The sequence below is a fragment of the Schistocerca gregaria genome, chromosome 1 (assembly GCF_023897955.1).
Source record: "Schistocerca gregaria isolate iqSchGreg1 chromosome 1, iqSchGreg1.2, whole genome shotgun sequence".
NCBI lineage: Eukaryota > Metazoa > Arthropoda > Insecta > Orthoptera > Acrididae > Schistocerca > Schistocerca gregaria.
The window spans coordinates 456,263,821-456,278,778 of NC_064920.1; the positions used below are offsets into that span (position 1 = coordinate 456,263,821).

Here is a 14,958-nt window from a genome sequence, read left to right on the forward strand (position 1 = left end):
GAATAGGCTTCTTTACTTTTTTTAACATAAAAGTTTAACTACCAACCCAGTTAAAGCCTTTCTGGATGACGCTCCTTGAATGTTCCACATGCCAATAACATTTAGAAGAGCAAATTGAAAATCTTACTTTATTACATGAAAAAAGCGACAGAAGTTACAAGGTTGGCACCTGTAATTTGTACTTATTACCATCTTAAAACAATGCAATTTTATACAGTGAACACAATAACAGAACATGCCATCTTAAAACAATGCAATTTTATAAAATACACACAATAAAAGAACACAAGAGAGAGAAAAATGTACATACCTTGCAAAACAGGCAGACATTACGAAGAAGGAATGATGGAATTTCAGGATCATGGAGATCACAAAATACATTTAGTGCTGCAGCTTCTGCTGCAGAAACTTCTTCCAGTTTACCAGCTGAACTCTGTTTGAAAGCAGCATATAAAGGGAAATTTAAGAGGAATACCTGCAAGAGAGAACAAAAATTGAAGCAAATCCCACTTCACAAGACAACAATCAAAAATGAAAAGTCAGCTTATCTTAAAGACAAATGGCACAGATGTTCGCAGCAATACTGCAGTTAGACATTAGAGAAATACCAACATAAAAAATTATGCTCTCTCAAGTTTCAACAACCTAGAATTTTAAAATTTTGTAATATTTATTTCTTTCAGCAGAAACAGATCGAAATGTAGAAATTTCAGACCTGCATCTCTATTCATTGCTTATATCGTTCATCTATTATCTAGAAATGTGGCAGTAGTCAATTTGGCCACTTAATGTTTCTTTAAGGACCTATTTTATCTGAGAGCACAGCAAATGCACAGTTGTGCCTCACATCAAAGTGACATGATGCTGAAATGTATCCTGAAATGTCAGAACTGACTACTGCTTCTAACTATATCTAAAGTTATGGTACAGGTATTAAAATTGCTTGTAAGTTGTTAGGCAGGGAAGTAATTGAATATTTAGAACATTTGTAGTGGGTTTTTGAGAAAGAGTCCAAAGGCAATGAAAACATTAACAATTTGTAGAATGATTTTATCTCACACAATGCTAAATCAGGTGAAAGTCGTTGTGATGTGTTCAGAGAAGTTAAACCACTGACTGTTAGAGCTGCAAGACGAACTCATCCATAAAACAGGCATATTACTCAGGAAGAAATGACCTGCAGTATTACAGAGGAAGATGGGGAAGAGAGAGGCATCAGTTACTATTACCAATTTTTTGTGGAACATTCAGAATTTGGGAAAAATGGGACTCAATGGGAGGTTTCAGATTGTATCTTCAATGCAACTGGATGACTGCCTAAGCAAAATAATTCATGCCAGACATCACGACCAGCACAACTTGCAAAGATAAAAATAAAAATTTCGAGTGCTGCTAATGTTTAGTGGTTGTTTGCTGGAAACAAAATGCTAAAAGGTACAAAACTGTGCACTGAGATGGGAGGTCTTAGGTAACTTGGAAACAACAGTTGTTATTTTTCTCTTTCAACACCAGATATATTCACTGTAGTTTTGTTACAATGTAAATGGTTAGGTAAAAAATCTACTCACCATGTGGTGGCAGGGCAACACACACACAAAATGTTTAACTATTACAAGCTTTCAGAGCCAGTGGCCCCTTCCTCTGGCAGAAGAGTTGAAGGGGAAGGAAAAGGGTTGGAGAGTTTTAGGCAAAGGGGTACAGTTCACAAAAGTCACGCAGAACCCCAGATCTGGAGAGACTTGCCAGACAGGATGAGAAGGAAAGACTGATTGTTGGGCATTGTTGCTCATGGATGATGGGAGAAAAGGTGTTCCACAGGCGAACAAACAACAGTATGGTATACAGGTGAATTCAGAGTTGCGAAGAACTTAACACGCCTGACGCGCCATGAGGAGTTGGCACTGGGTGAAAAGTGGTGGTTCCCCACGCTTGGCACAGAGGCTGGGTATCGGGCTGGTCCAATAAGCACCTGTGGACAGCCTAATTTCCTCATGGTCACTAATCTTCATTTAAGAAGATCTCGCTGACCCATTAACCATATATCCATAGTCTAACCATGAATGCACAAAAGCCCTATCAAACTGGAGCAGATGTGCCCTTCTGCTCCCAAAGACCTATGACTAAGGCACTTCATAAAATTCAGTGCCTTCTGGGTTCTGGCTTTGAGGGCTCTCTTGTGTGGTAACCAGTTTGGAGCCTGAAATGAGACCTAGGAACCTCACTGAGTCTTTACAGTATCAAATGGTATCCCTCACACACTAGTCAGGGAAATTAAAACTACAACGAGAATGATTAAAATAAAAACACACACGCATGGGCGCACGCGTGCACACACACACACACACACACACACACACACACACACACACACACACACACACACACTGATGGGTCACTGCTGCAACACTAGAGGAGGAATAGACAACAGCAAAACCATCCACAAATGAAGACCACTAAACAGGACTCCATACCATAGATGTGATACCGTTTATCACTATGGCAAACAGGGTAACACTTAAAACATAGCCCTGAGGAACACCATTCTCCTGCTCAAAACAATCTGACAGCATGTCACCAATTCCAGACCTAAAAAAGTGCTTACAAAGGACTATATGAAGATGGGGAAGTGGCCCCATTGACGGAGTTGCACAAGAATACTGTGTCTCCAAGTAGGGTTATATGCCTTACTGATATCAAAGAATATAATGAGACAGTGATGTTTATTTAGAAAAGCCTGCTGAATGGCCGCCTCTAGTAAGGTCAGGCTGTCGACAGCGAACCAAAATCTTCGGGATCCACACTGAAAGTGGCTAAGGAGTTGCCTGGTCGTTATAAACCGGGTAAGGCGACAGTTAACTATTTGCTCCAAGGCCTTTCCTACACAGCCCATGAAGACAATACTCCAGTAACTACTGGGACATGTGTGGTCCTTTTCTTGTCTGAGAGAGGTATCAGAATTGCCCCTCTCCATGAGTTGCACATTGGGAAAGTTGTCTACTTGCCAGACAAGATTAAAACATTTTGAGAAAGATTTCCTTTGATGCTGCTAGCAAATATCAAAGCATACAGTAACAGATTTGGTTGTGACCAAGAGCAGTATCACATGCTGCAGACAGTGCCGATTCCAGCTCCCACATGGAGAAAGGGCAGTTGTACGATTCAGTATAGTGGGATCTAAAGTCCAGCTTTCCCCTCTCTGCAGTTGCACAGTAGCAGCAAAATGCCAGATCCTGCCTGGCAACGGCAGTATTCACTGTAAAATTTCTTCCATCGTCTGAGCGATGTCTCCAGGCATTGTTTGGAACACCCGTTTCAGCAGTGCTGCTACTGGCAAACACATATGTGTTTATTGGAAATCCTCTGATGGCATCCCATACTTTTGCAGAACAAGTGGAGTGGTTGACAAGAGTCCAGGAATGCTTGCCATGATTTTTTCTTATTCTCCTTAATTACGGGTCAAGCATTGACTCTCACAACTCTAAAAGCTGTGAGGTTGTCTACTGCTGGGCAGCATTCAAACCATCGGCAAACTTGTCCTGGATAGCTGAACAGCACTCATCGGTCCACAAAGGTACAGACCCCTTCCAACATTACCGGAAGACTTTGGGATGGATAAGTCAGCGGCAAGATGGATCACTCATCTGATGTGGTCCACCAACTCCTGGATATTATTGCAGAGTTCAAACACAGCCAGATAGCTGAATGGCCTCCAGTTAGCCCTGCTGACCATCCATTTCCATGGCTTTTGTTCAGATAATGCTCCATCTAATAGGTGAATGAGAAGTGGGAAGTGCTCACTGGAATGAAGGTAGCCATGACTTCCCACTGAACAGAGTCCCCAAGGGCTGAGAGGTCGATGGCTGACAATGACCCAGTAGCAGCACAGAAATGAGTACAGTATCTGTATCAATAATATTATCTTGGAACTCTTCCATTTGGTCCATGCTTGCGTAGAAAAATAGTAATATCACAAACTGAGTCCACCTTGATGCAAACACCATGTTATTTGTTTATTTCTTTATTATCCCAAACTAGTTTCGGCAACAAATATCACCATCATCAGTGTTTATTCTTCTTCTTTTTTTATTTATTTTTTATCTTACACATTCAGAAAATAGTATGATTGTACAAACACAGTAGAACATAATTACATTTTTACAAATTGTCTTTTGAAATATAGTTTTATATTAATACTTTTATACTACCTTATTTATTGTATGTTACAGCATGTTTTAAGCTATTACTGGCACTGTTTGTGATGTATTTTCTGTTACCATCTTTTTATACTTAGCGAACATCATGTCATCTGCAACCATGTGAGCGGCTGTTAGTAAACAAATACTCAAAGGTGAACTCCATATGTCAGCAGTATATCCTTGGGGTTGTGGAAACCAGTTATTTTGGTGTGTATTTAGCTGTTGCTTAGCTATTCGTATACTCACGTTCATTGGATGGTGTGTGGCTATTTTTTTACATAGAAAAACAAAAGTTTTGCACTTTGTTTCTGATCCATAACCTTACGCCATCTTGCTGTTCGCGCATCTCGCGAGAGGTGTATCGCAAGTGGTGAGAAAGGCTATGAAAAACTGTAGTGCAAATTACGACAACAAGAAACTAAATTTCTTGAATCTTACAATCACAAGAAACAACCAGCAACATGAATTCACCATCTACAGGAAAGCCACATCCACAAGCACTGTTATCCACAGCTCATCCAACCACCCAACAGTGCATAAATATGCCAGTTTCACACACATGCTCCACAGGATAAACAGAACATCTCTTAAACCAGGAATATAGACCCAGGAACTAAACATAATCAAACAAATTGCTGTTGACAACGACTACAAAACAGACATCATAAACAAACTCAACAACAAGGTAAAATGGAGCACAGACAGCAGACCACACCACATCATAAAAAAAGAGAGAGATGGTACACACTAACATACAATAACAAAATATCACATAGAATAGGAAACATCTTTAAAAAAGCAAGTGATCCCAATAACATTCAGAACAAACAATACAGTTCAGAAAAGACAAAGACCAGTCAGAAAAACCTCAGACAAATTCAGCAACGCTGGAATATATCAACTCACTTGCAACTCTTGTCAGGCTCACTACATAGGACAAACAAGCAGAAATTTCCGAACGAGGTACACAGAGCACATGTGAGCTCTAAGAAGTGTGACAGCACACATTCAACTTTCGCAGAACATCTAATGAACAAAAACCATAACCCCACTAACATCGAAAACAATCTACGCATTCCGAGAAACAGCAACAGTCTATACCGACAACTAAAGATAGAAGAAAATTACCACATACAAAAGGCTATAGTCGAAGGGAAAAATGTAATAAATTAAAACACAACACTCCGCAACAACACACACTTTTCTGCTCTGAGAGAACTGACCAAGAACACAGATAAGAAAGCACACACACGTAAAAGAGCCACCTCCCCATCACACACAGAGACATAAATAATGAACAGAAGTCATCGTAATGCGCGCTACAGTTTTTCATAGCCTTTCTTGCCACTTGCAATATGCCTCTCGCGACGCGCGCAAACAGCAAGATGGCTTAAGATTATGGATCAGAAACAAAGTGCAAAAGTTTTGTTTTTCTGTGTAAAAAGCAGCCACACACCATCCAACGAGCGTGAGTACACGAATAGTTAAGCAACAGCTAAATACACACCAAAATAACTGGTTTCCACAAACACTACCACAACCCCAAGGATATACTCTGACATACGAAGTTCACCTTTGAGTATTTGTTTACTAACAGCCACTCGCATGACTGCAGGTGACACGATGTTCGCTAAGTATAAAAAGATGGTAACAGAAAAAGAGCACACAAAATATGTCACAAACAGCGCCAATAATAGCTTAAAACATGCTATAGTATAGGTAGTATAAAAGTATTAGTATAAAACTATATTTCAAAAGACGATTTGTAAAAATTTAATTATGTTTCACTGTGTTTGTACAACCATACCATTTTATGAATGGTTTAGATAAAAAAAAAAAAAATGAAAATGATGATGGTGATATTTGTTGCCGAAACTAGTTTGGGATGATAAAGAAATAAGGCGGACTCAATTTGTGACATTACTATTTTGGGAGTATCTGTGTTTCACAGCACATGAGAAACGATGGGCTCTCCATAACCCGAGCCCGATGGCAAGTACAGGTCGAGCTCCACAAGGAATGATGGGCACTGAAGTCTCCCAGTAGGATAAATGGTTGGGGGAGCTGTTCCATAAGATCTGGGAGAACCTCAGAGTCTATTGCACCTTGCAGAGGTAAATACAGTGAGCAAACAGTGATCCTTGGACATGCAAGAATTTCAGTTGCAACTGCTTGCAGGTCAGTAACCAGGGAAAGAGCAAAGGAGTGATGGGCGTTATTTACAAACACAGCTACACCTCCCTTGGACTCTCCCCAGTCAGGTCATCCTTCCGGTAATACTTACAGTCTCATAGTACGGGATATTAAATGCTTTAAAACACATTGCCTGTAAACACAAGCATGGGGTGCATTCTTGTGCTAGGAGGTTCAGTTCCTCCATGTGTGTCCTGAGTCCATTACACATTCTTCTGGAGGATGTGAGCCATCTATCACGGGGTAGGACTTTTATCGTATCTTTCTGCTGGGGAGTGAAGCTGGGGCTCAGTCTTGGGATGAGATGATTGCCAAAGTCCAAAATTGAGGTCCATTAGCGCTACAAAAGAATCATGAGACACATCAAGAGGATGACGTTGACATTGTAGAACTGTTTACTTCCCACCTCCGTCAGCAGTGGACACTTCACCTTTGATTTTTTGCCCGAGGTAGTCTTTGGGGCCACAACCATGGCTGTGGAAGTAGCAGCACTGGACAGTGAACTGGACTGAATCTTTTGACGGGCAGGGAGCTCCACAACATTGGTAACTACAGCTTTTTCTGAAGTTCTTGAAGGGAAATTTGGGTGGTGAAAAAACTACTGCATTTCACACATTCGTAGTCTCCTTAAGGGCACGCAGTTTGCTGTGTGTGCTGAGATTATGCCATTCCGTCTCCCAAAGCTGAAGAACCTCATGGCGTAATAATGATTGCAGGTCAGTAACAGGGATGCCAATCTCCAGAAGCAGTTTCCGTGTAGCCTGTTTGGCCAGCCTGCGGCAAGCTCATTTCCTGGAATTCTGACGTGGTCTGCGGTCCACACAAACACCACAGAATGAATGGAGCGTTCCAGGGCATATATGGACCCTTCTGTCCCCCACCAGCTTTTCTGAAATGCGCAGATGAGACTTATCCTTACAACACATTCTGTGCTCCTGTAACTATCCCGGCCTCAACCTATGGTAATGTACTGTGTCCCCACACCCTCAACTTAACAATCCCCGCCCCTCTGTCCTATCATCTCTTCTTCATTCTCATCTCCCACTCTGTTTATTTGCCACCCTCTGCCAACACATCTACTCATCTTTCCCTGCTCCTCTTCTTTTTTTGCTCCTTTTTCCACACAACCTCCTGATGCTGCACCTGATAGCATTCTAGACCCTGCATGCTCCACTGGGCAGCATTCCGTCTCTATCTTCCCACCCGTACACTACTATCCCTTCCTCTTCTCGCTCCCTCCAGACTATTACTTGTATCCCACACGATAGTTTCATTCCAGCCCGAGATGCTGGAGTTGGCAGTCATGTGTATGAGGCATGCTTGCTTGTGTGTATGAATGGTGTGTGTCTCTCTTTTGCTGATGAAGGCTGTGCTTAGCTGCTTTGTGTGTCTTTTAATTGAGCCTGTCCACAATTTAATGTGTCTTCTTTACAGTAAGTACCAATCTGTCTTTTCCTATATCGTTGATACTCCTCTTTGAATATAGAAAGACGAAACTCTCAAAGCTGCTCTCTTTCCTTTTCACTATTAAAAACACACTCCGATTGCCTGTGTGTGTTCTGTTACTAGACCCAAAACTTTTAGAATTAACTCCTGAGTCGGGAGAACCAGCAACATGTGCTCTCTTATTTGACTGGGTGTTAGTACCTACCAGTAACCCATCCTTTCCACTGGGAGGAGAGGGAGGTAGTTTCAAATATTCCATCTCGGTCCCACAAGCAGCTAGGGAAATGAACGTCCACAGAGAGAGCCCTACACACCTAGGTATGCCTCATGCAGCAGGATCTCCAAAGGTTGCCCACTAATGACAGCTTGGACTCAACAGCCACGCATCTCAATGGTGCACAGCACACCTTGAGATTGAAGTGTTGTTATAGAGGTCTTTATCATCCTCACAATCCAGGTGGTCAAGCCAAGATCCATGTGACACACAACATTCCAACGCTGCACTTCATAGTGGTTTCTGAAATGTACCCAGAGTTTACAGTGACAGAGGACTGGCAGCACTTACCAGTCCTCAGTTCAGGAATGAGTCTCCATGCCCGCACCCAGCAAACAAATGCTGGGCCCCTAGTCCTGTTCTCCGCCTTCTTGATGGGGAAAGCATTGATCTTCCTGTAGCAGGCTCTGTATTTTCTCTATATAGTCCTTGTGGGAAAAAACAAAAGCAGTGTTGCCTTTAACGGCAAGTTGATTTCTAGATTGAGTACTGTTCAAAACTGTTTGGACTTCTGTGGGGTATCATCTGCTGCAAATTCATGACACTAGAAATTGAGTGAACTGTAATGGACAGAGCAGTATCAAACTTGGTTCAAGAACTAGCAATTTTGATTTCTCATTTGAAAAGAAAAATACTTGTAACCTGACAATACAGTAAAGCATCTACTTGGTTTCCATTAGGGTTAAAGATTACCCATCAGAAAACACAGCTTCAGAAACTGGATTGTCGATCAATACTGTTTGTGATTACTGTCGTTTCTGTTGAGGAGTATGTTACATAACTGTGATTAATAACAAGATTGTAGAAATAGATGAGCTCACAAAGCAACTCAGAAATATGGGAAAGAACATCTCAAGAATGAAAATGAACAGATTTGGGTATTTGGAGAAACAGAAAGATAACCTAGGACATGTTTCATTGTTAAAGTGTATTCCAAGACCGAACGAACTTTAGTGCCTCTTGTTAAGAACTTCATCTAGCCTGTAACCAAAGTCATTACAGATGGAAGAAATCTTAAAAACTTTGAAGGGGAAAGGATTTCACCAAGAGTTGGTGAACCATTCTGTTGAATTACTGTCTTCTGAGGATCCATCTATTTGCGTGGAGAACACTGGGCAATTATAGAAATCTCTATCAAAAGACGAAGATGACCAGGTAACTATATTTTTCGATACATCTACTTCCACAATTTCCACTTGTGTGATATAAAACTCCCCTGTGGGACTTTGCCAATTTTCTTAGGAGACATTGCTAAAGAGTACCCTGGATATGGAAAAAAGGATTCCTACTGGCAGCATATACATCATATGCAATTGTCCATGAATATCAATGACAAATAAGGTAAGTAAAATTGCATTTAATGTCATAATTGGATGATATTCATGACTAAAGGTGGTTGCTGTGAACACTAGAAACAAAATTTGTACCATTCAACTTTTGCCGTCGTAGTTGCCATCGCTATAAACAAACTTGATATCTGGTTCCATGACAGTTGCGCATTCGATATATATCACTTGCAAGCTTTCTTCGAAATTAACACCACCTCATTAACACAAAACTGACTGATAAGTTGTAAACCTAGCCGACATAGTTCCCACGAGTTGTACTAAAGGTTCTGGCAGGTAAAGTGTGTACCATCTCATGTACAAAGACAAGGCTAGTTCGCTTCCTGATTCTCCTGGCTGCCAATGAATCAATGTGACACGCAACCTTAACAAAGTTTGGCACAATGTGCTTGGTACGACATCTCTTCAAAAATGCAAGAGAATTCAGTAAACAGTACCTATGGTGGCATAGCTTGTTGAATTTCTTCATGTTAATATATCTCCTCTCCATAAAGGTACATGATGTGATTCTTCAGTTTCTCCCAGCATATTTGCTGATCCAACAATGCACATGACACTGGTGACATGCCTGACTGCTGAAATACTGTGCCCAGTGGAAACAATGAACTGGCGGTTCACTAAAGTCTGTATGTATCTCATTCATTACGTATTGTAATACAGGCTGTATAACACGTACCACAAAATTGTTTATATTGCTATGGGACTACATTGTAAAATTTTGACATTAGAACTACCGTTTTTTCCCCACTAGGTTGTGCATTCTGTGCCTATATCCTAATCAGAATTTGGCACAATTATTTCAACTCACTGCTATGAAACATGCTGTTTAGTTTCTACTTGGGTACTTAGAACAAGCTGTTGATACAGCCACCTGGCTTCTTTCACATCTCACAGAGATAATCGAAACATCGCTTTGCAAAACATGTAAACAACTGCTCTGTCTCTAACTCTTACTACCACCATAATCAAGAAAAAACTTTATGAGCTCTACATGAAAAATATTGTAATCTTGATGTTCGATATGGATATTTTATTACATAAATGACAGTTTGCACAGGTACTAAAATATAGAAGTCAAGGAATCTGATATTAATACTCGTTTGTGACTACTGCAGAGCCATACATCGTATGTCGTGATGAAGAAATTAAGTTTTTTTTTTCTTTAACTATACTTGTAGCTTAAAATATAGCTTGTGTGTTTCTTAACTTTGAGCTAAAAGACAAGAAAGGGTCTGTGGACATCCATTTATGCGTTTAAAATGTGTTATTTCTACCAGTATTGTGGGCTAGACCAGGGCCAGCTACTGCTAGTAGTGTGGCAAACCATCAGTTGTATGTAGCTTAGAAGATACTTTCATGTAACCAATAACAGACGAGAAAAAAGTCAATGAATTTCTAGTGCCGAAATGAATGGATGCCCAATGATTGGACAAATAAATATGATCTTTCTCTAGGCACAAAATATTATTGGACTTTTAATACAATGTAATGCTTGCAGTAAAAGTCTAGATCTGTACATACACCACTGGCATACTTACATATTTCGTGCAATGACGTTGTCAGCATTCGCAATGAGATACAATGGGAAGGAAAGTGGGTGTGTCAGCGGCTGGGTGAATCCAGCCAATGAGAGAGTAGCAAACAGACAGTGTTTCGAAGAAATACTGTCATATTCACACAGCAGTATAGCACCATCTCCGAAATCTTCACACATTCAGAAGAAATAGGAAAACATTTTGACAACCAAGATTATTAATTTAACTTAAGCAGCCCCTACCAGTATCAACCTGACCACAACCTCTTAATTCACAGTGTATTCAGGAAATTGTCAAATACTTGTGACAACAGCCAAAAAGAGAATGGTTTCTACTTTGGCGCTAGAAATTCATTGACTTTTTTCTCGTCTATTATTGGTTACATGAAAGTATCATCTAAGCTACATAAAACTGATGCTTTGCCATACTACTAGCAGTAGCTGGCCCTGGTCTAGACTTGAGCCCTCAATACTAGTAGGAATAACACATTTTAAATGCATAAATGGATATCCACACACCCTTTCTTGTCTTTTAGCAGTTAAGAGGCACACAAGCTGCCTGAAACTGGTGCAAACAGAAATGTGTGCTGTGATCCTTACATTTTACGCTACAAGTATAGCGAAAGGAAGAAAGAAAGAAAAAAACCATTTCTTCATCACAACATACAGATGTATGGCTATGTAGCTGTATAAACTTGAGATACACCCAAGCATGTACTATATTATGCACATTTTTGTATCCATGAATGTCATGACAACAGAAACACCAATGAACAGCAAATAAAAAAGACAGATAATTTAAACAGCATACTGAAACAGGAAATAATCTGAATCTTCTCACATAACTTTATTTATACTTGTCAAAGAGATAAGCTGAAAATGTCTAAACCTATAATATATGTGACGAAATCCCCATGGGTTATCACCAGTTGTTTTAACACCATCAACTTGCAGCAATGTTTCATCAAGTTGACTAATTTTCAGGTAGATTTTGAATGAGGAAATGTCAACTGTTTGCATTCTCATTAAAAAGAATTAAATATCAATAAATTTCATGGGTGCTTATCACTTTAGAATTACAGGTTACCTCTGAATTTGATGAACTTTTGGGACTTATACTATGCAATCTACACCGATAATAACAGTAACACCAGTATGGTACTTTATGATAGTCGTTTGAGCGATTCCACAAATAACAGGGAAGCAAAATTAGTGTTCAAGATCCAAGAGATGGAATTACAGAAGCGTCCGATTTCACCCGTCTGCTTTGACCCATGATGTCATCAAAGTGGCGGAAACAACAAACGCGAACAAAAATAAAAATGACAAAATAACGTCTCACTCCAAAAATAAAATGGAACTAATGTGACAACCATAAAAAATTGGGAGATTGGGGAGGGGGGACAAACTAAATATATAACAATAAAAAACACTACACCATCCTAAAACAAATAATATAAAAAAATTTAAATTAAACACTCCGCCACACCAACAAAACCGCAGGAATCTGACATTTTCATACATCAATTAGCTCAGTCGCAGCCATCAATACCAAAAAAAATCAACCTACAACCACAAAAAGTGGAATCGGACATTTCTCTTGACCTATATAGCTCAACCACAGCTGTCGATACCAAAAACCCATTCCTGCAACTCCGAAAAGTGGAACCAAAACCCCAACAACTCAAAAACCGAAATACCTCATGTCCATTCCATGAAATAAAACACAACCGACCTGTCATAAATATACAACAGACAAAACATCACAATTACTATAGAATAAAACGAAAACAAAAAGTACTTACCAACAAAAGCCTCTGGCAATACCACCTAGGTTGGCCAACACACGCAAGTAAGCAGGGGCGTGCACACACACACACACACACACACACACACACACACACACACACACACACACACACAAATGCACCCACGTTATCGCACCAACTACCTAAACTCAAAACCACTTTAGCACAATAACAAACAAAGCTGAAATGCACCAAATACCACACGTTAAACTCAGCACGTCCACATCCACCACCACAGGGCACAATCAAATACAGCAACTCGACATCTACAAACACAACCAACTCAAAAAACATCTTGCAGTAGTGACGTCACACACCACAATACCATTACGTCACTGGCCAAAGCAGACGGGTGTAATAGGATACTTCCATTGACCCCAAGAGATCATTATAGACGGAACACATGCTAGGACCACTAGAGGTTAGGGAAAAGAAATCAGCCAGGTTCTTTTCAAAGAAACCATAACTGTATTTGTTTTGTGTGACTTAGAAAAATGAAGGCAAACCTAAATCTGGATTGTCCTCAAAATGTGTCCTTGCTCAGTTCACAAGTACAACACAAAAATCAAAAGTAAAATAAATGCAGAATTACCTTAGACAGCAAATGCATCAATCTTTCACGGTCAGCCAATGTCCATCCTGACCTTCCAGAGGCAGCAGGATCAGCAGACACACTCATTTCTTTCAACTGTGCAACACTTAACAGAACCACCCCTTGTGTCAGCCAATTGAAACGATCAAAATTTTTGCCATCCCGGAAACAGCAAGTGCATTGCCTGTAAGAGTGAAACAACATACCAAAATACATTGAAAATCAGTAAGCAAGAACAAACTCCATAGCTGCTTATTTGAAACTTGTGACACACTGGCATCTGTATTTTATTAAACTGGTAATGATGGGACTGAAAATGACATAAACAACCACTATTTTCTCATACATTGTTTCATTAAATGTAATATGTTGCACAGCACGTGCTCCGTCTTCAGCTGATACATAGGTTCTTGTTTCCTCACAACAATTTCTGTAAACCTACCACAGCTGTCATTCTGTTGTTGACAACATAAGTCCAATGGTTTGTAAGCTAGATACATCTGCACATGTTTCTATATGTTTAATCCATATGTCGATTATAACCAGTGACAGCATCTTCAGAACTCCACACAGATGACATACCAGTACGTGATAGAGGTATGTGATTGCTGCCACTAGTATAACTGTAAATATCTCTCACTTCAGAGCCTTAGTTACTAAGACCCAAAACATCCAATGGCAAGAACTGATTGCGTTAACCAACAAAGTTGATTGATTTAAGGTAAATTCCAAATTAACAAAATCTACTTTTTAAAAATTTTACAGTATAATGAAAAGGAAAGTTGCAACTCACCATATAGTGGAAGTGCTGAGTTGCAGAGAGGGGGGGGGGGGGGAAATAATAATAAAAAATAAAAATAAAATTTACACACACTCAACTGTGACTCAGCATCTCCACAATACGGTGAGTAGCAACTTTCTTTTCATTATATTGTTACATTCCATCCTGGATTTTCCATTGTTTGATTTAAAAATTTTACATTGATTTGAATTTGCCACAAAGTAAGAACATACAAATCTCATCTCCTATTACAGCATCCAATTTCTGATCAAAGTATTTCTTGCCCCATCATCAACTCCTAGACTGTTGAAAACCAAGCCTATGATAACAATTTAAATGAAATTAATGTTTTGTTGTGTCACCAAAAGTTAAATAACATAAGAAATAAACAGGAAGTAGGCAGTGTACAAACAAAACATATGAAACTGACAGTATAACAAACCAGCTCAATGTGGTATCCGACATATTTACATACAGATCAAATGAATCATGTAGGCCTACAGCTGTGCACTCGAAAAAGTTCATTAACAGACCATCTAAGTCAAAAATATATAAATAAAATTCAAAAACCAAGTTCTCTTCACACAATACTCAAAAACAATAAAATATTGTCCACCAGTTTACATGTTAAAATGTTTACATACAGAACATAGACCTTGTTTATCACATTTCTAGTTGCTCTTACCTCTGTGGCCACGCTTGTATGTACTGAAAAACTGTGTCCACTTCTTCCTTTTCAAATGAGGGGCGTTCATCTGATTCTTTGTTTGTAATTCTGCCATCATCTG

The 14,958-nt window shown here is 39.6% G+C and overlaps 1 protein-coding gene across 2 annotated transcripts in view; it reads right to left on the bottom strand.

Moving 5' to 3' along the window:
- The window catches only part of LOC126352307 (ubiquitin carboxyl-terminal hydrolase 34), a 538,206-nt gene that overhangs the window by 522,078 nt on the left and 1,170 nt on the right, over window positions 1-14,958 (bottom strand). For both annotated transcript variants that reach the window (XR_007565188.1, XM_050002677.1), the window contains exons 2-4: window positions 14,856-14,955; window positions 13,390-13,573; window positions 311-475 (exon numbers count right to left, since the gene is read on the bottom strand). Coding sequence is in view for 1 of the 2 variants with exons in the window: in XM_050002677.1 (XP_049858634.1) it covers window positions 311-475; window positions 13,390-13,573; window positions 14,856-14,955 (449 nt within the window). In the remaining variant the exon portion in view is untranslated. The remainder of the gene's footprint in view (window positions 1-310; window positions 476-13,389; window positions 13,574-14,855; window positions 14,956-14,958) is intronic.